A 24218-nucleotide genomic window follows, 5' to 3' on the forward strand; every position below is an offset into this window, starting at 1 on the left:
ACTGGGACAGAAATAACCAAGATGAATGAATGAATGAATAAATAAATAAGTCCACATAAGGTACATCCATTTGAGTCAATGTCCAGTTCCTGCAGGAGAACATGTGAGCTGGAACACAGAGGATCTGGCATGGTCTAAACATCATCATATTAAGCATACTTTAGATTTATGTACAGCATGTGAAGCTGTCTTGACTTATGGTTTAGTTTACAATCATTATGAATAAAAGTAAAGCTGAATGGGCCTGAATCTCTACTCTCAGCTGGGAAGAATTGTTCATGTAATACAACTTTTAAACACAAGAGGGACACTTTTCACATGAGTGACTATCTCATTCATTTGATTAAGAAGTGATGTTTAACTTCACAAAACCAGATTGACTTACAGAACTTGATATGCACAAAGAAATCTGTCAAAATCACATTATACTGTAGGTATGGGTCACTCTAGTTCCATGCAGTACTTTTTGAACTCCAAAACCTAAAAAAAAAAAAAAAAAATGCTTGTGCTGTATATAGAAGTTCTACAAAATATTGCAATAAATAAATAAATATTTACGTATTAATATATATAATATAATAAAAGAAAACTAATAAGGTTTCCATCTTTAAAACTGTGAGCTTATTTTTTTTTTATCCAACATATTCAGATATGACATTATTTAAAATGTACTGAATAGGAATGATGACCCATATCTCATCTGACTGAAAAAATCATTAATTATTTAACAAATGTTTTAAAAGCCAAATATCTGAACACTTATCTTGTCAATAACTGCTGAAGAGCAGTGAGATTTGTATCTGCAAAGACCCTAACGATTCAAGGCTATCTGAATAGTAGTTGACCTAATTAATTCTTATTTTTTCCTTCATGCAGCATTGGTTGAGCCTTAAAATTGACATTATGAGACATTATGAAAATGGTTTCATCATCACATTATATCAATGCAACTGGAAAAAATTACATTTAAGAAAATACACTTTGATATTTAAATGAATTTAGATGTAATCAACAACCAACTTTTCATTGGAATTAATGGGATTTATGCTAATATTAAATAATGAAGACAACACAATTAACTACATTACACCTCTGTCTGGACATATAAATGAACCCACAAGGTCTGTTATTTCAAGCTACATGTTTTAAATCAATTTTCCAGATGTATTAAACCATCAAACCCTTCCTGGCTCTGCTCATTGAATAGAGATTGAGTGAAATGTCACACAAAGGACACAAAGGTAGATTGTGTTAAATGCTTATTGAAGGATTAGACTTTAAGTCAAAGACAAGATTTCCATGCAGTCTGCAGGATTTCAGCTGTTTGTATGATTATGATAATGTCAGAATGACCTATATATGTTGTCCTATAATAGAAAAATTTTAATCTGAAAGTGATATCGACTAAATACACAGAGAAGACTTTCACTGAAATGATGTCGTTTTAAAAAACTGATGTTTCTGCACGTTCTCTGGTGCTGTGACCCTCAATGTGGACCCTGTGGCCCTGTTGTTCATCATGTAAGAGCTGTGACACAACAACTGGAAATGCTCTTGGGTGAAAAACAATTGTGCTGAAATAATAGCATGATAAATACGTCTAAGCTGCAAGAATGTCAAAAGAATAAAAAAGCTTCTGGGTCAGAGTTATTTCAATCCAGAGTTTACAGACCCAGAGTGAAGGCGGATGGTTATATAAAAACTAAATTATAGCTATTTTCGGTGCAAGAAACATTGACTAACATTACAGGTATAGCCTAGGGAACCATAATGCTATGGAAGGGTTGATTATGTCCACTATAAAGTTTTTAATGAAACTGATTCCAAGAAGCATTATTAAAAAGAAAATAAATGAATGGAAACATGAAATACCTGCCACAACGGTGTTAAACTGCGTACAGATGCACGCCGTAACTCTGCGAGGTACATATATTGTGGTTCGCTGGTCCAGTAATGGTTCTCCCTGGAGTAGCTGGAGAGGAACAACTCTGAGGCGTACTGGTCCCTATAATAGAACATGCAGATTAGCACACATGCTAGCTAAAACCTAACCTGGATGACTGCAGCTATCAATTCAGTTTAATTCCATTCATTTAGCTTATTGAGTGATTGGAGATTGTTAAAGCAATTATGGCCGCCATGACAAGAAAAAGGGTTGTTAAAACAATAGCGTTTATAGCAATAAAATAGTCGAGAAACAATCACAGCTGCTGCAATCCAAACGCATCAAAATCATCCTGATGTAAATTGTTCCGTATAGATAGATGACAGACAGACAGACAGACAGACAGACAGACAGACAGATAGACAGACAGATAGATAGATAGATAGATAGATAGATAGATAGATAGATAGATAGATAGATAGATAGATAGATAGATAGATAGATAGATAGATAGATAGATAGATAGATAGATAGATGGATAGACAGACAGACAGACAGATAGATAGATAGATAGATAGATAGATAGATAGATAGATAGATAGATAGATAGACAGACAGACAGATAGATAGATAGATAGATAGATAGATAGATAGATAGATAGATAGATAGATAGATAGATAGATAGATAGATAGATAGATAGATAGATAGATAGATAGATAGATAGATAGATAGATAGATAGATAGATAGATAGATAGATAGATAGATGGATAGACAGACAGACAGACAGATAGATAGACAGACAGATAGATAGATAGATAGATAGATAGATAGATAGATGGATAGATAGATAGATAGATAGATAGATAGATAGATAGATAGATAGATAGATAGATAGATAGATAGATAGATAGATAGATAGATAGATAGATAGATAGATAGATAGATAGATAGATAGATTTGACACTGGACCACCGCAGATAACCCAGGTGGTCAGGCAAACATAAACACACTCACACACTCTTGTACTGAATGCTGCCACAGATGTGAACTCAAAAAAAGACCTCTGACTGACACACCTGATGTTAAAAGTCATAGAAAACACAGTTTGTAAAGAGAGGGACACACATGTATGGGTGTTCGATGAGGGCCATAGGCCTCGTCTAGCAGCAGTCAGACTCCTGGCCCCGGGCAGCAGGTCTGAGACACAGAGGACCGTTGCCACAAGCTGTGCAGACGCACCGAAAGCCCGGTCTGCTGTAATAGGATGTGACAGCAAAAGTGGAGATACGGGCTGGAGCTGCCCCGCTGAGAGGGGTGTAGGGGGCTGGTTAGCAGTGTTAGCAGTCATACAATCTGTCTCTTATAATGGAAGAAACAGAATAGACAGAACAAAACAGCCCACAACACAAACTGTCATCCCAGAAGAGACTGAAGCAGTGGAGAGAAAAACACACGGCTAGGGAGAATGGCCTCTTCACACCACAGATGACTCAAGCGGAGATTCATGAAAGCTTCTGGCATTTTATTTTCGGTTGGCAATACTGATGCTGATACTTAAGGAGCAAAGATATATGATAAAATGGTTAACTATCTTGGTGATAGAATTTTATATTAACTGAGAACATAAACAATGGATAAACTTACATCTTCTGTAAAGCTGCTTTGAAACAATATCGTAAAAAAATTCCTACATAAATAAATGTGAATTGAATTGATTTAACACTTGACCAACACAAATTGTCACAATACTTTTTGTCATTATTTTGAACAGCATTGTTTTATCATTTCAAACTATTGCTAGAAAAATATGCTTGTGCTCTTTCTTTAAGAAAAAAGTCACTTGGTTTGATATTTTGTAATTTAATGCTTTGCAATGTATAAGTTTTTATCTATTTTATTTTTAATGGTAGCAGTGTGTGTATATAAGTCTGTGTGTGTTTCTTGTGCTAAAGAGAAATTTCTAGTTATTATCAAGGTTCAAAATAGTTGCTGCTTAATATTTTTGAATGATTCATGATACCATTAAAAACTTTAGAATGAGACAGACAAAAATTAATAAATATTTCATTTTATCTTTTATAATGTGCTTAAATATTAGATCAAAAGAATCCTGAAAAAATGGGTTAGGGTTAGATGATTTCCTCAAAATTAACTATTTAACCATTCACAGTAATAATTTATAATAACTAAACAACAAATAACATTAGAATGAGTTCTGAAGTTTTAAGAAGGGGGACCGGAGGGTGTGTTCCAACTACAGGGGGATCACACTTCTCAGCCTCCCTGGGAAAGTCTATGCCAGGGTACTGGAGAGGAGAATCCGGCCGATAGTAGAACCTCGGATTCAGGAGGAACAGTGTGGTTTTCGTCCAGGCCGTGGAACACTGGACCAGCTCTATACCCTCTACAGGGTGCTGGAGGGTTCATGGGAGTTTGCCCAACCAGTCCACATGTGCTTTGTGGATTTGGAGAAGGCATTCGACTGTGTCCCTCGCGGCGGCCTGTGGAGGGTTCTCCGGGAGTATGGGGTCCGGGGCCCTTTGCTAAGGGCTATCCGGTCCCTGTACGAACGGAGCAGGAGCTTGGTTCGTATTGCCAGCTGTAAGTCAGACTTGTTCCCGGTGCGTGTTGGACTCCGGCAGGGCTGCCCTTTGTCGCCGGTTCTGTTCATGATTTTTATGGACAGAATTTCTAGGCGCAGCCAGGGGCCGGAGGGGGTCAGGTTTGGTGACAACACGATTTCGTCTCTGCTCTTTGCGGATAATGTTGTCGTGTTGGCCTCATCAGGCCAGGACCTTCAGCATGCACTGGGACGGTTTGCAGCCGAGTGTGAAGCAGCTGGGATGAGAATCAGCACCTCCAAATCCGAGGCCATGGTCCTCAGTCGGAAAAGGGTGGCTTGCCCACTTCAGGTTGGTGGAGAGTTCCTGCCTCAAGTGGAGGAGTTTAAGTATCTTGGGGTCTTGTTCACGAGTGAGGGAAGGATGGAACGGGAGATTGACAGACGGATCGGTGCAGCTTCTGCAGTAATGCGGTCGATGTACCGGTCTGTCGTGGTGAAGAAAGAGCTGAGCTGCAAGGCGAAGCTCTCGATTTACCGGTCAATCTACGTTCCTACTCTCACCTATGGTCATGAGCTTTGGGTCATGACCGAAAGGACAAGATCCCGGATACAGGCGGCCGAAATGTGCTTTCTCCGCAGGGTGGCTGGGCGATCCCTTAGAGATAGGGTGAGAAGCTCAGTCACCCGGGAGGAGCTCAGAGTAGAGCCGCTGCTCCTCCACATCGAGAGGGGTCAGCTGAGGTGGCTCGGACATCTGTTCCGGATGCCTCCTGGACGCCTTCCTGGGAAGGTGTTCCGGGCACATCCCACTGGGAGGAGACCCCGGGGAAGACCTAGGACACGCTGGAGAGACTATGTCTCCCGGCTGGCCTGGGAACGCCTCGGTGTCCCCCCAGAAGAGCTGGAGGAAGTGTCTAGGGAGAGGGAAGTCTGGGGTTTTCTGCTTAGACTGCTGCCCCCGCGACCCGGCCCCGGATAAGCGGTAGAAGATGGATGGATGGATGGAGTTCTGAAGGATCATGTGACACTGAAGACTGAAGTATAATATATTCATATGGATTTTAAATATATTTAAATAGAAAAAAGTTATTTAAATTGTAATATTTCTATAACATAAAATATTTTATATGTACCAGAAATATTATCTAATATTAAACTAAATATCTAATACACTTTTATTAATCAATAGAAATTAATATTTCTTTTGAATAAAATATTGAAAAAAGTATAATTTATATAATGTATATATTATATGACATTCACAATCACATCCATACGCCATAAAGATGAAGGCAGAATGAGATCATGAGAACATCTTTATCAATCACCTATACATCAGATAAATTTATATTTACATTTAGTCATTTAGCAGATGCTTTTATCCAAAGCAACTTACATTTGAGGACAATGGAAGCAATCAAAATCAGCAAAAGAGCAATGATACACAAGTGCTATAACAGGTCTCAGTTAGCTTAACGCAGTACACGTAGCAAGGACTTTTAAATAATATAATAAATAAAAAGAAAGAAAACACATAGAATAGAAAAAGATTAGAACAAGCTAGTGTTAGATGTATTTTTTTGCTTTTGTAAATTGTATAATAAATAAAGAGAAAACCAATAGATAGAATACAAAAAGATTAGAAAAGCTAGTGTTATTTTATTATTTATTTTTTTAAGAAAACAAACAGGAAATGAATACTGTACAGAGTGCAAGATTTTCTTTTTTTAATGAATAGAATTAGAATAGAAAGTGCTATAGTTTAGAGGGTCAAATAAAGATGAAAGTGATGTTTTAAACCTATTCTTGAAGATGGTTAAGGACTGCTTGAATTGAGTTGGGCAGGTTATTCCACCAGGAGGGAACATTTAATTTTTAAAAGTTAAAGTGACTGTGCTCCTTTGGGATGGCACAATCAAGTGACGTTCACTTGCAGAACACAAGCTTTTAGAGGGCACATAAGTCTGAAGTAATGAATTTAGGTAAAGGGGTGCAGAGCCAGTGGTGGTTTTGTAGGTGTAACAGAAATGACTCGAACCAGACAAATTAAAGAGTCAATCAGGGTCGTGTGTTTGAAACACGAGCCGAATTCCTCAGGAAGTCATAAAACATTCTGTGCCACAAGTCCCAAGCAAGATGAGCAACCAACTTGTTCACACAACAGGTTTCAACATTAACACCACTAGAACAATTATTTACAATTTCAATTCTAAGGAGAGAAATTTGGTGTCAAATTTGTTGTTCGTAATGGAAATGCAACACTGGACATCACATGTAAACCCATGAGAGTTAAACACTTCCATTGACTTCCCCCCACTTAGCAGAACCAGACTGAAATTCCTAAGGGGGAAGGGGCTTTGAACCTCTGGTCTCCACAGACATCTTTGCCAAGAGAATGGCAAATAACCTGTCTTTTCTACATGTATATGGACCAAAATGTATCATCAGTCCATCGCTTCAATCCATATTCATTTATATGTAACCCACACATTTGACTATCATGTTATAATCACTTATTGTGTATGTCTTTTAATAACTATGGGATAACTTAAGGATTCATAATCATGTTTGGTATGTTTGTGATGGAAACTGCTTGCTTGAAATAGGCCTGACAATCAAATATTTGTCAAATGTATCATATTCGTGTTATAGGAATCATGTCCAAAATTATACCCTACAAGAGCGGGAAAATTCGGACCACATGCTTGGTAAGATAAACATATGATTTATGATGCCCTCGAGCCAAGACAATATCTCATTGGTCAAGACAACATTTGAGGTGTGGCCAACAGGCCAGTTTAAATACTCAGGACACCATAAAATTCTGCTATGCTTCTGCTATTAGTCATGCCTGCTTTTAGTTTGCTTTTAGCTTTGCTTCTTAACTTTAGCTTTAAGCCATGCTGTTTGTCATCATTGTTCTTTGAGCACGGTTCCAGCGTGCTTCAGCCTGCTGCTACTTAGCCACGATGAAAAGAAACACCACCTATAGTCTCGTCAAACTTTACTTCTTTTCTTTTCCGTTTGAGAGTTTCGTGTTCTGAGTTAAGTTTTGTAATGTCGAGTCTCCGACGCCTGACCTCGGGTGCCCATTCAACTTCAACCAGCCACACAACTCCATCTTCAGCCAACCCCCAACTAGGGCTTGCCAAGACGTCACTTCAATGACTACTGAACTTCCGGCCAATCAGCGACAACTTTACACAGGCAATGTACCTTCAGACATTTGTGCTGGTGTATCTAATATAATTTTAACCTCATTGAGGAACTCAATGCGAGAGCTAATTACGTGATTGATGGTTGTTCATGTCTATGCAATTTAACGTATTGCTGTAAACTTGGGATTCCATATTTCCATTCTCTTAAACTCATCTTTCCCTAACTTTCGATCTTCCTGCAACTTGTGTGAATGTGTGAGTGCGTTCGTTTATGTGTTAGATTAGTTTATATGTCTTAGATTTATCTAATAAAGCCTTATTCATATTGAAAAGAGAAGTATCTTGTGTTTTGTGCTTACAAGTTAATGTCTTAAACTGCCGATCTTGTTACTGTGCTAATTGATAGTGTTTTCACTATAGTTTGAAACGGCTCGTTCAGTGAATCGCAGAGCGTCTCAGTGAACAGCCGTGAAACAGTGATTCTGTTCAAATTCCCTTTAAAATCTTAAATGATTCCCTTTGAGCTAAATTGACCCGTTTCCCTTACATAGGTAAACATCAATGCCTTGAATTTTATGAGAGCAGCTATTGGTAGCCAGTGCAAATTTATAAACAGAGGTGTGACGTGAATTCTTTTCGGCACCTTAAAAATTAATCTTGCTGCCGCATTCTGGATTAAATATAAAGGTTTGATAGAACTGGCTGAAAGACCTGCCAAGAGAGCAATGCAATAGTCCAGCCTGCACAGAACAAGAGCTTGAACAAGGAGTTGTGCAGCATGTTCCAAAAGAAAGGGCCTGATCTTCTGTTGAATAAAGCAAATCTGCAGGATCGGACAGTTTTAGCAATGTGGTCTGAGAAAGTCTGCTGATCATCAGTCATAACTCCAAGGTTTCTGGATGTTTTTGAGGAGTTATGGTTGATGTGCATAACTGGATGATGAAATTGTGATGAAATGATGGGTTTGCTGGAACCACAAGCAGTTCTGTCTTGGCAAGGTTGAGTTGAAGGTGATGGTCTTTCATCCAGCAAGAAATGTCTGTTAGACAAGCTGAGATGCGAGTAGCTATCGTCGGATCATCAGGATGGAATGAGAGATAGAGCTGAGCATAGCAGTGATATGAACAGCCATGTTTCTGAATGACAGAACCTAATGATGCCATGTAGACATGGAAGAAAAGTGGTCCAAGAACTGAGCCCTGAGGCACCCCAGTAGTTAGAAGTTGTGATTTGGACATCTCATCTCTCCAAGATACTTTGAAGGACCTATCGAATAGGTAAGACTCAAACCACTGGAGTGTGGTTCCTGAGATGCCCTTTGCCAAAAGGGTTGACAGGAGGATCTGGTGGTTAACCATGTCAAAAGCAGTAGACAGATCAAGCAAGATCAAGCAAGATATTTAAGTTTTGGGTTCCACTCTTGCCAGTCGTAGGGCTTCAACAACTGACAGCAATGCAGTCTCAGTAAATGTCCACTTCTGAAGCCAGATGGGTTGATGTCAAGGAGGTTGTTCTTGGTTCAACACAGCTAGTTCAATTGTTTTTGCAATAAAAGGAAGAAGGGAAACTGGTCTGTAGTTCTCTAAAATAGATGGGTTGAGGGTGGGATTCTTAAGTAGTGGGGTTATACGAGCCTGTCTAAATGTTGAGGGAAAAAGACCAGTGTGCAGGGATATTTTAATGATGTGAGTGAGTGCAGGTACAACTGCAGGAGAAATGGCTTGAAGTAGATGAGATGGCATAGGTTTAAGCGGACAAGAAGTAGGATGATTAGAAAGGATGAGTTTGGAGACTTCTGCCTCAAAGAGTGACAAGGTGTGAATGAGTGTATGTTTGCTAGTAAGATGTGCTTGACAGATTGTGGTGTGGAAAATTGTGCACTGATGTTTATACAAATATACAGACCATACATTTCAAAAGAGAATTTCCTAAGGACAAAACTTAACCCTTATTTGACCTCTTGTCTGAGGTAAGAGAGAGAGAGTAAAAGACAAAGGTAGATTGTGTGACAGGAAATAGAAACACTAAAGGTGACATATCCCTCAAACTCAAAAATCCATCCCAGAACTCATTGGTGGCAATCTGTGATAAATACACAGTGCTGTCTTTCTCAGAGAGTGACATGTGTATTTTTGTGTTGGCGGATGCCAGCAGAGCTGCCTGTGAGAGGGGATTTTGAGTTGGCAATGTCACAGCCAGACATCAATCTCAAACTGACAGTGGAGATCAGACTCTGATGTGACACCTCCCTCTTCAACTGACCCACAGGGCTCACCCGAGCCTCATCTGCTCTGACTCATGAAAAACAGCCGCAAACACACACACACACACACACTCAAAACAGACGGCAGGGCAGACAGTCATATATGATAGAAAAACACCTCCAAGGTCCCGATTCAATAAGCCTACCACTGAAGCGCAGTGCTGATGATGGTGTTGTGGCATTGTGCCACTATGATGTAAAACATAATGTCAGTGATGTTTTATGCTTCATATAATATAAACCTGACTAAGTGCTTCAGTTCTGGGAAGCAAAACAGGGCCGTTACAAGCGCATATGATCACAAAACAACTAAAACATCCACGACTTTTGTCAGTCAGAAAGACCATATGAGTGCTACTGTGAGGATCATGGATTCCACAGGAAGTACTGGTAAGGTAGGAAAAGGTTAGCAAAAGATATCTGTAAGCTGACCATAGCAACTACCTTTGCATGGTAGTTAAAGTCAAAGTCAAAGTCACCTTTATTTATATAGCGCTTTAAACAAAATACATTGCGTCAAAGCAACTGAACAACATTCATTAGGAAAACAGTGTCAATAATGCAAAAATGATAGTTAAAGGCAGTTCATCATTGGATTCAGTTATGTCATCTCTGTTCAGTTAAATAGTGTCTGTGCATTTATTTGCAATCAAGTCAACGATATCGCTGTAGATGAAGTGTCCCCAACTAAGCAAGCCAGAGGCGACAGCGGCAAGGAACCGAAACTCCATCGGTGACAGAATGGAGAAAAAAACCTTGGGAGAAACCAGGCTCAGTTGGGGGGCCAGTTCTCCTCTGACCAGACGAAACCAGTAGTTCAATTCCAGGCTGCAGCAAAGTCAGAATGCGCAGAAGAATCATCTGTTTCCTGTGGTCTTGTCCTGGTGCTCCTCTGAGACAAGGTCTTTACAGGGGATCTGTATCTGGGGCTCTAGTTGTCCTGGTCTCCACTGTCTTTCAGGGATGTAGAGGTCTTTTCTAGATGCTGATCCAGCATCTGGTCTGGATACGTACTGGATCCGGGTGACTGCAGTGACCCTCTGATCTGGACACAGACTGGATCTGGTGGCCACGGTGACCTCGGAACAAGAGAGAAACAGACAAATATTAGCGTAGATGCCATTCTTCTAATGATGTAGCAAGTACATAGGGTGTTATGGGAAGTGTTTCCGGTTCTGGTTTACCTAATTAATGCAGCCTAAAAATCCTTTAACAGATTTGGATAATAAAAGCATATTAGTATGTTATGTGTATGCCAGGTTAAAGAGATGGGTCTTTAATCTAGATTTAAACTGCAAGAGTGTGTCTGCCTCCCGAACAATGTTAGGTAGGTTATTCCAGAGTTTGGGCGCCAAATAGGAAAAGGATCTGCCGCCTGCAGTTGATTTTGATATTCTAGGTATTATCAAATTGCCTGAGTTTTGAGAACGTAGCGGACGTAGAGGATTATAATGTAAAAGGAGCTCATTCAAATAGTGAGGTGCTAAACCATTCAGGGCTTTATAAGTAATAAGCAATATTTTAAAATCTATGCGATGCTTGATAGGGAGCCAGTGCAGTGTTGACAGGACCGGGCTAATATGGTCATACTTCCTGGTTCTAGTAAGAACTCTTGCTGCTGCATTTTGGAGATATATTTATATTTTTGAGATGGAAAAATGCAGTTTTACAAATGCTAGAAACGTGGCTTTCTAAGGAAAGATTGCGATCAAATAGCACACCTAGGTTCCTAACTGATGACGAAGAATTGACAGATCAACCATCAAGTCTTAGACAGTGTTCTAGGTTATTACAAGTGGAGTTTTTAGGTCCTATAATTAACACCTCTGTTTTTTCAGAATTTAGCAGTAAGAAATTACTCGTCATCCAGTTTTTTATATCGACTATGCAATCCATTAGTTTTTCAAATTGGTGTGTTTCACCAGGCTGCGAAGAAATATAGAGCTGAGTATCATCAGCATAACAGTGAAAGCTAACACCATGTTTCCTGATGATATCTCCGAAGGGTAACATATAAAGCGTGAAGAGTAGCGGCCCTAGTACTGAGCCTTGAGGTACTCCATACTGCACTTGTGATCGATAGGATACATCTTCATTCATTGCTACGAACTGATGGCGGTCATATAAGTACGATTTAAACCATGCTAATGCACTTCCACTGATGCCAACAAAGTGTTCAAGTCTATGCAAAAGAATGTTGTGGTCAATTGTATCAAACACAGCACTAAGATCCAATAAAACTAATAGAGAGATACACCCACGATCAGATGATAAGAGCAGATCATTTGTAACTCTAAGGAGAGCAGTCTCAGTAATATGATACGGTCTAAATCCTGACTGGAAATCCCCACATATACCATTTTTCTCTAAGAAAAGGAATATAATTGTGTGGATACAACCTTTTCTAGTATCTTTGACAGAAAAGGGAGATTCGAGATTGGTCTATAATTAACTAGTTCTTTGGGGTCAAGTTGTGTTTTTTTGATGAGAGGCTTAATAACAGCCAGTTTGAAGGTTTTGGGGACATATCCTAATGACAATGAGGAATTAATAATAGTCAGAAGAGGATCTATGACTTCTGGAAGCACCTCTTTTAGGAGCTTAGATGGTATGGGGTCTAACATACATGTTGTTGGTTTAGATGATTTAAGAAGTTTATACAATTCTTCCTCTCCTATGGTAGAGAATGAGTGGAACTGTTCCTCAGGGGGTCTATAGTGCACTGTCTGATGTGATACTGTAGCTGACGGCTGAATGGTTGCAATTTTATCTCTAATAGTATCGATTTTAGGAGTAAAGTAGTTCATAAAGTCATTACTGCTGTGGTGTTGGGAAATGTCAACACTTGTTGAGGCTTTATTTTTCGTTAATTTAGCCACTGTATTGAATAAATACCTGGGGTTATGTTTGTTTTCTTCTAAAAGAGAAGAAAAGTAATCGGATCTAGCAGTTTTTAATGCTTTTCTGTAGGATATGTTACTTTCCAGCCAAGCAATACGAAATACCTCTAGTTTTGTTTTCCTCCAGCTGCGCTCCATTTTTCGGGCTGCTCTCTTTAGGGTGCGAGTATGCTCATTATACCATGGTGTCAAACTGTTTTCCTTAACCTTCCTTAAGCGTAAAGGAGCAACTTTATTTAAAGTGCTAGAAAAGAGAGAGTCCATAGTTTCTGTTAAATCATCAAGTTGTTCTGAGGTTTTGGATATGCTAAGGAATTTGGATACATCAGGAAGATAACTTAAAAAGCAGTCTTTTGTGTTAGAAGTGATGGTTCTTCCATACTTGTAACAAGAAGTAGAATTTACAATTTTGGCTATATGAATTTAGCAAAGAACTAAATAATGATCTGAGATATCATCACTTGACTGAATAATTTCAACACCATCAACATCAATTCCATGTGACAGTATTAAATCTAGAGTATGATTTCGACAATGAGTAGGTCCTGAAACGTGTTGTCTAACACCAATAGAGTTCAGAATGTCTATAAATGCTGATCCCAATGCATTGTTTTCATTATCAACATGGATATTAAAATCACCAACTATTAAAACTTTAACTGCAACCAGAACTAACTCGGATGTAAAATCACCAAACTCTTTAATAAAGTCTGTATGGTGCCCTGGTGGCCTGTATACAGTAGCCAGTACAAACATATTTATCATAATTTATCATATTTATCATTAATATTTGTTTCTCTGGATAATGTTATATGAAGCACCATTACTTCAAACGAGTTATACTTGTAGCCTGCCCTCTGAGAAATCCTGAAAACGTTGTTATAAATTGAAGCAACACCTCCACCTTTGCCTTTTAGACGTGGCTCATGTTTATAACTGTAATCTTGGGGGGTGGACTCATTTAAAATAATGTAATCATCAGGTTTTAGCCAGGTTTCTGTCAAACAGAGTACATCTATATTATGATCAGTGATCATATTATTTACAAAAAGTGTTTTCGTAGAAAGGGATCTGATATTCAATAAGCCAAGCTTTATCATTTGTTTATCCATATTGCTTCTGTTTTTTATTTGTTGAACCTCAATTAAATTGTTAATCTTAACTTGGTTTGGACGTTTTTTGTTTTTTCTAGTTTGGGGAACAGACACAGTCTCTATAGTGTGATATCTAGGTGAAAAAGTCTCTATGTGCTGAGAACAGCTAGCAGACAGTCGGTTTAGCCAGTCTGTCTGCTTCCTGACCTGGGCCCCAGTTAGTCAAGTATAAACACTAAGACTATTTGCCATATTTCTAGAGAGAAGAGTGGCGCCACCCCAGGAGGGATGAAGACCATCTCTTTTAAACAGGTCAGGTCTGCCCCAAAAGCTCGTCCAATTGTCTATGAAACCTATGTTATTCTGTGGGCACCACCTAGACATCCAGCCATTGAGTGATGACAATCTGCTATGCATCTCGTCACCACGGTAAGCAGGGAGGGGACCAGAGCATATTACAGTGTCTGACATCGTGCTTGCAAGTTCACACACTTCTTTAATGTTATTTTTAGTGATCTCCGACTGGCGAAGTCGAACATCATTAGCGCCGGCATGAATAACAATCTTACTGTATTTACGTTTAGCATTAGCCAGCACTTTTAAATTTGTCAAGATGTCAGGCACTCTGGCTCCCGGTAAACACTTGACTATGGTGGCTGGTGTCTCTATATTCACATTCCGTACAATCGAATCACCAATAACTAGAGCACTTTCATCAGGTTTCTCAGTGGGTGCATCACTGAGTGGGGAGAACTTGTTTAATGTTTTGATCGGAACAGAAGAGCGGTGTTTTGACCCACGACTACGCTGCCTCACCGTCACCCAGTTGCCCTCCTGCAGGGGCTCTGTTTCCGGAACCGAACAATGTACAGGAATCCCTGAGCTAGACGCATCCAAAGCCATATCTAGAGCCCTAACATTCTTACTGTCCTCAATTAAAGTTTGGATGCGTGTCTCTAATTCTGAAATCTTCTCTGTCAGCCTAACTATTTCCCTGCATTTATCACATGTGAATCCCTCATCAGCGACAGAGATAGATAAACTGTACATGTGGCAAGAGGTGCAAGTAACAATGACGGGAGAAGCCATTACTCACCGTGCTTGATGAAATATTCTTACTGCGGTTGTTTGATGAACTTGTGAAAAACTGGAGCGAGGGAGAGGAGAAAAGAAAACAGCGATAGGTTCGAATGAAAACGCTAATGACAAGCTAACGAGTGCTAACGCTTTGCAGGTGTACTGCACTCACGGATATAAAATAAAAGTGAACGATCAAAGTTAATCTGATAAGATTGATCGATAATATCAGAAATATGGTGTGAATTAAGTTATATTTTACCACTTTAAAAACAGAGAGTGATAGTAAGATAAAGATTCTAGAGAAATAATAATAAAAACAGCTACACGGAGCTACAATTTGCTACAGAAGGCCAACAGGAAGTAGATAAAACACTGTCCCCACCATGTCACCAGTTAACATGGTGAATAAATACTGTAAAAAATGTATTGCTCATTATTATTACATATATTGTATTGTAAAACTAATGGGATCTTATTGCAAAGTGTCAGAGTTTAGGACTTTATATCTTAATATATTTTCATTCTTGTCTTTACATTTATGCATTTTCAGTTGCTTTTATCCATAGCAACGTGCAGGTACACATTTTATCTGTTCATGCAACTGGTAATTGAATCTATGACATTGGCACAGCTATTTTATTTGTCATAATTGCTACTTTAAATCTCACAATGTGACATTATTTCTTATATTAACCTTTCTCACAATTACCTATTTTATTTTTTTATTATGAGGCAGAAACAGGCTTTCTTAGATTACTGTTCACAACCAATTTCATATCGCATGCAAAAATTGCACGTCTCAAAAATAGTCTCTAGATTTCTCAAAGTTTGCAAGGACACATTTCAGCTAATGGAGTCAACATTTTCTTTGCAGAGCATTATAAACAGGCCCCATGGTGCAATTATTAGTTTTTTTTGTTCATGGCAATCTGTTATTGTGGTATGAATTATTTCAGATAAACCTGCCATGGTTTAGCACTTAAAAAATGGTTGGACACTTTACATATTAAACAGACTCTGTTTGTCCAGAATAAGATCATATATTTACTATTTGTTTTTTATATGAATATATTTTCAAATTAACTCATGTGATGTCAAAACGTAATTTTTAGCATCATTACTCCAATCTACAGTGTCACATTTGGAAATCATTCTAATATGCTGATTTGATATGCCATTTTTCTTTATTAATAAAATTTTCAAGGGAACAATATTTAATTAAATATTAGTGACAGTCTTCACTGCCACTGATCAATTTAATGCATCTTTGCGGAGTAAAAGTATTAATTCCTCAAAAGAAAAAAGAAAGAAATTTTACTGATTCCAAACAGTTACAGTATGTAGACTTTCAAAGTTATTCAAGAGTAAGATAAATGATGAAAATCTCTCACAGATTTCTCAAGTGTTTCTACACACATAAAAATGCTTCAGATTATATACACTGGGGTGCATAAATCAATGTAAGAGGACAGATGTCAGCATAACTCTGCTCCCTATCTGAATTTTAAACCCTGATTGTTAACGCATGAGCAGACCCACAGACTAAAGGGATTCACATGCCAGCCCTGTCAAAATAATACAAGCTTTCCTCTTTTTCCCTCTTGAAGCCCAGCGCAATAATTGACAAGAAAGCCTCCACATGCTTTTAAGGGATAACTGAATTTGGCCATCACACAGACTTGCACATAACTTTTATGCACAAAGGAAGCCATATCGAATTCTCTTCTAGGCATTTACAGAACTCAGACATTAAGAATGTAGTAAAACGAGGAAAAATGAATTTCTCAGGTGATACCACAAAGGCACGTGTTTGTCCTTGAAATATACATCCATAGTACAGTAACCTGCTGAGAAAGCCAGTCATCTTCCGCCGGCACTGCAGTGCACCTGGGCAGTGGTTCACAGCCAAATGCCAGTCATGAATATCGGTGCCAACTTCAGCCAGACTCCCCGGTGTCATTGCTCAGTGCATCTTGCCAACATTTCCAGCATCGTTTGGCCAGAGAGGTCCGTTTGATTGACAGCACGGAGGACATAAGTACTGCAAATAGTCTGCACTCATTTCATTTTGCAAGATTGGATATCATACATCGTTTGTGGCGTCTGCTGTGAGAAAGGGTTGTGTCATCTCTGCGTGTTTCCACCGTGGTCTGACCCATAAGGTGATTATGCAATGATGGCCCACAGTGTTCTCAGTACAGCAGTTCAGAAAAGAGTAATTATGGGCATTGTGTCCCGTTTCCCTCCACCATCTGTCTGCTGTTCATTACCTCTGCTTTTCTCTGTGATCAAGACGAGAGCGGTGGTGGTGTGGAGGGAGCTGGAAAACATGAGGGAAGATACCAAGGGAGGATCCCATCTACAAAACTGGTGTCATATTGGGAAGCGATAAAAGAACAGTTGAGTATCAGTTGTGGAGGTCAGTTTGAATCCAGCTTGCAGCATCACTGTACAGTACAGTATAAATTACATCTTTAAATTTGGTTCACAAAACCTGTTTGAATAATTGGTTCACAAGCAGCTCTCAGGTTAATGGCTTACTTAATCAAGAATAACTCGGACTGACTCATAGTACAGTATTCAGTATACAGTATTCATTCAGTGTTAAAAGAACAAATTGATATTCTGAATCAAATTTCAAGTCATTTTTTTTATTCCTCAGTTCATTCGGTTCACAAAACCAGATGTCTGAATGAATACTTTGCAATTCTCAAGTACTCACTTAAGAAGTGATTCTCGAATTTGCTAACTCATTGACTAAAGAATCTATTTCAGATTGACGTACAGTAAAGTATAAAGTGTCTGTTTTTATTTTATTTTATTTTTAATTTATTTTATTTTAATTTTTTATTTGTTTAATTCGGTTCACATAACTTGTTTAACTGTTTTGTTAACAAGCAGGGTTAACAACTCAGTCACTTGTTGAAGTGATTCCTGAATTCACTCACTCATTGAATCAAGAATCTATTTTGAACTTTATCTTGTTAACAGCATCCAAATAGAAAATGGCTCATTAAACCAACTCTTTCTGATCAGCAGACTAAAATAAAAATATCATATATTAGTAAACATGCTGGTTTAATAAAACTTTGAAAAAGACTAGTAGGCTTTATTATTAAGGGTCAGAAAGGAAAAAAAGAAGAAGTTAAAACTAACTGATTATTATGTCTACATTCACAACAAACCTGTAGAACATTACTGAGATTAAATTACACAAGACCTCAGTGAAATGAGGCGGATGCCTTCTCCTGACAGACATCGGACTGAATCACAGTTTCAGCATCACAGGGGATCTCCAGAAGAGGGAAGGACAGAGCACAGGGAAGAACGGAGGAAAGACAGAAGGCTCAGGAAGGATTAGAGGACAGAAGATGATGAGGAGAGGGGGCAGAGGAGGCCATGGGAAGAGAGATAATGACCCTCTCGTGTTAACCCTCATCTGTGTTTCACTAGTTGCTGTTCTTGTGTCTATGTTTTTAACATTGGGATTTCTCCTTGAATATTAAAAATGACTTTCTGAGCATATTTTGCTGATTGATGTTCACGATATGTGGTCACAGTTTCATTTGCTGATTGAACATCACTAGCAGGATGCAAATTTCCAGGAATACATGTGCAAGCCTGCCTTTAAAATGAACTGGAAAGCTAATAGATACATTTCTCTAGTTATTACACCTTGATTACACCTTGACAGCTGGAAGGAAGAGCCTGCAGTCCACAGGGTTCAAAGGTCAGACACATTCGGCCCTGTCGGCTGCTGTTTGCTGCTCGATGGGAAGACGCTGAAACGGTGACGCACTCAAATCTCTTTCATCTTTCCCATAAAACACAGGAGAATGTCACATCCCCCACATGAATCTATTAAACATCCCCGTCCTCCACAAGTAATGTGACATCTTTCTGGAAACTACAAATGACATTCCAGCATGCAGAATATGATTGATTGAGTATATAAATATGAAAATCACCTTATTAAATACTAATCAGCAGAGCACAGGAGAACACATAAATGTGCCTCACCATCACTGTGTGTGTGTGTGGCCAAACGTGCAACCTTTACTTGTGCCCTTTAAATAAACAAAGGTTAAAGGGCACCACGTGCATGAAATGGTAACGAGTTACACTATAGGCTGTTAATGAGCAAATTCCAAAAAATGATTTTTGCACCCTTGAACAGCTCTACAAGGAGATATGTATAAATAAATGGGCAACAAAATATGTACAAATTATTTTAAATTATTAAATTATAATCTATTATACACACACACACACACACACATATATATATATATATATATATATATATATACATATAATGTATATACTAATATATAATTTATATACATATATTACATTATTATAATACAAATTATATACAGTATATGAATATACTTTATAATTTATATATTAAGACGAAGGACTTCAAACAAGCATTTGATTCTGAAAAAATTTCTAGCACAAGCCTAGTCATGAATATTTTTCTCCTCTCTACGTTTTCACCAAAATACTGTTCTCCTAGAAGAAAAAAAACATTCAATCCTATTACCATTAAGACAATGTCACAATGCAAAATAAATAAATAAATAAGAAATAAAAAATAAACCTTAATGGCCCTAAAATGGTTTAATTTCATTTTAAGCTAAATATTTTACTTCATAGTTTTGATTTTGGGATGAAATATGGTCAGGACATGTTCTTGAGAGGAGAAGTACAACAATAAGCATAAGCATATACATCTAAATAAATGCATACTCATACTTAGTTCCAAAGTCCACTGGCATCCACCTGGAAGAAAGAAATCATGTGGTTGTCTTTTTTCAGCAATTCATTTCAAGGTCAAAATCATTTTCAAAATCTTGCTCCCAACAAACCATGACCTCACTGTGCACTTCACCCTATTTAACATTCATTACAATGACATCCATTATTTACAAGCTCATCAAAATTGAAGTAATGAAAACATGTTTAAGCTTGTCTGTTCCAAATGGGTTGGCTTTAGTGGATACTGGCTGCTCACAGAACCACAGTGTCCTAACACATATTGACGCCTGCGGACAAGCTCGGCATCCTAAAAATGGGACACATGATTGCTGTCCTGCAGGCTTCAAACGTTTCAGCCTTGGGAGGAATGTCAGCAAAGATCAGCCATTCTGTTCAACACGGACATGCAACTAATGCAAATTACTTTTGTTTGTTTTTTTGTGCTTTACAAGTAGATGAACTAATGTTAAAAAATGTCATGTAGCCAATTCCCCCGGGTTATTCAGGATCAATGCAAAGTCTCAGTCAGCTCTAGGTTTATTTGCATTTTGCAAATGTTACAATATTTTCCAAAAAAGAACGGTCTGTTTTGGTGTACCACTGAACCTTTGGGATTTAAAACCTTCTTGAACCACATTTTCATTAACCTTTCAGGCATTTTGACAGTATACAAAGAAAATACAACATCTCAGACAACCACCCAAAAAACTCCATCTAAAGAAGGGATTTTGACGGTATACATGGAAAACACAAAATCACAAACAGAGCAACAACCCCAAATTGGCTGGTTTTGTCATCTGATTTTACCCAGATTTGACAATTATGAGAAGAGGGACAAGAATGTTGTGCCACTATTTCATCTGAACACCATTTGTGACATTTCACAAAGGTCATTTACAAAAAAATAAATAGTGCTTTCTTTCAAAACATGCCACTGTCAATCAAATATCTACGAATATGATAGGCAGAGATGGATATAGCAATGGTTATGTGGCTCTGTTATGCAGAAGAACAGCTCTCTGGAGACAGAACGATCTATTGGACCTCTGGGAATAAACAGTGCTGGCATGCTACATCACAGTCGTAGATCTACACATCCAAATTGATCAATCAATACGGAAGCATTAATCTGGCCAAGTGATGTCATAACACATCCAGAACAGACTGATTAGAAAATGAAATACGTCCTCCCACTCGCCTTGAGCTGGAGATTCACAGCGTTTGGGACGGGAGGGAGAATGCCTCTGCTTAAACCCACACACAAACATGTATTACACTTTAATGGAAACAACATTGTTTAAACAGAATTACTGTGCTTTTAAATGATTGACTCTGTAATTACAGCCCACAATGTGAAAGTGCCAGGAAAGTAGGCTAAAGCATAATGTGAAAACATCAATTTTGCTCTCTATATCATTTTTAATGACAGTTTTGCAGCGCTAGGATATCATATGTAGGACTCCAAAGCAACTAAAAGCAACTGAATGTCTGTCGCTGGGTGGTCAGAGTGGATTTATCGCTTGTCAACACTTGCTGTTTTCTCCTCTAAGGTCACCAAGACACAGTGGCTTGTGAAAGAGGCACCAAACATATCTTTCCAATGATCCTTAGCAATTCTGAGCCAACACCCACATAAGAAAATTAAAAAGAAATACTGTCATAATGTCCAAAGCTGTAAACACAACATTTAAAGGAACAGTTCACTCCAAAAGTAAAATGGACATAGATTTTGGCATCAATGATGCAACATGCAAAATCAACTGATGTATCTAACATTAAAACTGTTGCTATACTTACTGATGGATATTTGTATGTAAGTGAATAAGATAAGAGCCACAATTTGCCACTTGCTATTACCGGTAAAAGCCATTAAAACTTCCGATCCGATTTCTTTTAATAAATGTGCATAACTAAATTAGTTGTGCCAACTCTAGCATATAGAACACTTCAGAGCCAACAGACAGAACCACCAAACTCTAACTTTGAGGTCTGTAATAAACAAAATTAAAAATAAAAAAGCAGTTCAAAATATCAAAATATGGTGGTATATATTATAAATACATTTTATAATATACATAATAAAATACATAAATTATACTTTAACATTGGATTAGAGCATATTTTAAATTCAAATGAATGTCATATTTAAAAAACTTCATAAAATATAGAATGAATAGATAAAAAAAGTAATAATAATTAAATCATGCAAATATTAAATTAAAAATGAAGACATTTATTTCAAAGCACCAAACAATTTGACAAAACTTGACAAAGCTATGATACGACTTCAGAAGATTTGAAATACAGCACTCATATCGTCTACTTTTTCATACTTTTTTTTTTTTTTTTGCTTGGCAGTCTCAGAGCAATCTCATCTTATGAACAAGAGTGGCATCAACATTTTGCTAAACTTCTCTTACAGGTCTGAGAAAAGATGAGGGTGAGTAAATGATGACAGAACTGTTATTTTTTGGGTTAACTGTGCTTTAAAAACAAGGTGAGTGCAACACAACATCCTACAGAATAAACTCCATCTAGAGCTGTCAGTCTGGTTTCAAACAAGCACAAGTGTCATCAAGACATCTGCCTCAGAGTTATTTGTTATTAATCTAGAGGTTTCTCTCTCTGTCTCTTTGTCTTCCCACACTCAGTGGCCACATGTTGTGACAGTGAGCTGCCGCCACTCTACACATCAAAACACCCCTGCTTGCCAAGAAACACTCACACAAAGATGATTCCAATAAAACCAGACTATAAAACACCAAGGCAGCGCGTTACAAAGAGAAAGACAAAGTGGTAAAGAAGTTAAGTTCCTCTCCTGCTCTCCAAAGGAGAGGAGAGGGGTCGCTCTACCTTTCCCTCTGCCCAGCAGAAGCAGATGTTGCTGGAGGTGCTGAGGATATCCGTAATGAAGCCCGTAATTCCCAGACGCATGGTGACGGCTCAAGAGGGACAGATGGATGGACGGAATGAAAGAGATGAAGATGAGAGAAGAAGGGAGGAGAGGTTTGGGTCCCTGGATGTTGTCAGAGTGGAGAGTGAGGCGCGAGTGGGAGAGAAGAGGAGAATGAGACAGAATGAGAGCAAGAGAGAGAGAAGGTTGTTGCCTCCTCCTAGCGCAGGACCCATGCACTCCGTACACACACACACACTCACACACAACAGGTGCAGCCCCGAACCGACCAGCCAATGGCAACTGTCCTCCCCCATCCTCACACACACACACACACACACACACACACACACACACAAACATGCATCCAATAACACAGTCAGTCGTCTGCACGCTGTAGGGTGTCTGTGTGTAAATCTTCCTCAGCATGTCGATGTGACATACAGGATATAGAGCAAATGCAATGCTCTTTCTAACAAACACAGGCTCTCAGAAACAAAGTTGTAAAAACCGATGGGATGTTTGTTCATACAGATTAACGTTCAAACATTTGGGACAGTGAGGATTTTAAATGATTCTGAATATGCTCAGAAAACCTACATTTATTTGAATGAAAAATAATTGTGAATAGTTTCACAGTTGTCATTTATTTTTGTATTTGAGTTTATTTTAAAATGTAAAATGTATTCCTGTGACAAAGCTGAATTTTCAGCATCATTACTCAAGGCTTCAGTGTTACATGATCCTTCAGAAATCATTCTAATATGCTGATTTGCTGCTCAAATATTTCTCATGTTGAAAACTGATGTACTCTTTAATATTTTTGTGGAAACCATGATACATTATCATTCTTTTTTCAGTATTCATACAAACTTCAAAGGAAAATCAGTTAGCCTTTACAAAAAAAACAAAAACATCCACTTTTGATCAATTTAATGCATCCTTATGGAATAAAAGTATTTTTTTTTTAAATCATACCAATTTCAAACTTTTTGTCACGGCAGGGATCCAATGAGGCACGGAGATAGAACCAATTGCGAGTAAGTCTTTTATTAAGGGCAATCCAAAAGGGTAAACAGTCCAGGCAGAGGTCGATACCAAACAAAACCAAACCAAACATAAACAAACAAGGACACAAGGCAAGAGCACGACAAGATGACGGACATGAATTAAACAACGACTCCGTGACACATACTAAGACAGACCGGGTTATATACACAAAAGGATAATGGGGAAACAGGAGACAGGTGGGGAACAATCAATTAACTAAACAAGGAGGAAGGTGACCAAATAAGGAGACAGGAAGTGATAATATGATAAACACCGTGGGAACTGAGGACACCTAGTGGAACCCCAGGGAACACAACCCAGACACTGTGACAGTACCCCCCTTCTACGGAGCGGCTCCCAGACGCTCCAAGACAGACACAAAACAGAGACCAGGAGGGAGGTGGACAGGTGGAGGCTCAGGGGGAGGGACGGAGGGCAAGAAAAGAAAAACATGGGGAACAGGCACCAGAATGTAAACACAACACAGAAAGACCAGGAGGGAGGAGGACAGGAGGAGGTTCAGGGGGAGGGACGGAGGGCCAGACTGACAGAAAGGAACAGGGACAGA

The 24218-nt window shown here is 38.5% G+C and overlaps 1 protein-coding gene across 3 annotated transcripts in view; it reads right to left on the minus strand.

Moving 5' to 3' along the window:
* The window catches only part of LOC132098016 (tight junction protein ZO-2-like), a 90496-nt gene extending 67840 nt beyond the window's left edge, over positions 1-22656 (minus strand). For 2 of the 3 annotated variants that reach the window (XR_009422821.1, XM_059504100.1), the window contains exon 1: positions 22561-22656. Coding sequence is in view for 2 of the 3 variants with exons in the window: in XM_059504100.1 (XP_059360083.1) it covers positions 22561-22641 (81 nt within the window). In the remaining variant the exon portion in view is untranslated. Of the gene's footprint in view, positions 1-1872; positions 1945-22560 lie in introns of those variants that run through there. The other variant, XM_059504102.1, reaches the window with a different exon arrangement.
* Between the last annotated feature and the right edge of the window lie 1562 nt (positions 22657-24218).

The sequence above is a fragment of the Carassius carassius genome, chromosome 21, assembly GCF_963082965.1.
Source record: "Carassius carassius chromosome 21, fCarCar2.1, whole genome shotgun sequence".
NCBI lineage: Eukaryota > Metazoa > Chordata > Actinopteri > Cypriniformes > Cyprinidae > Carassius > Carassius carassius.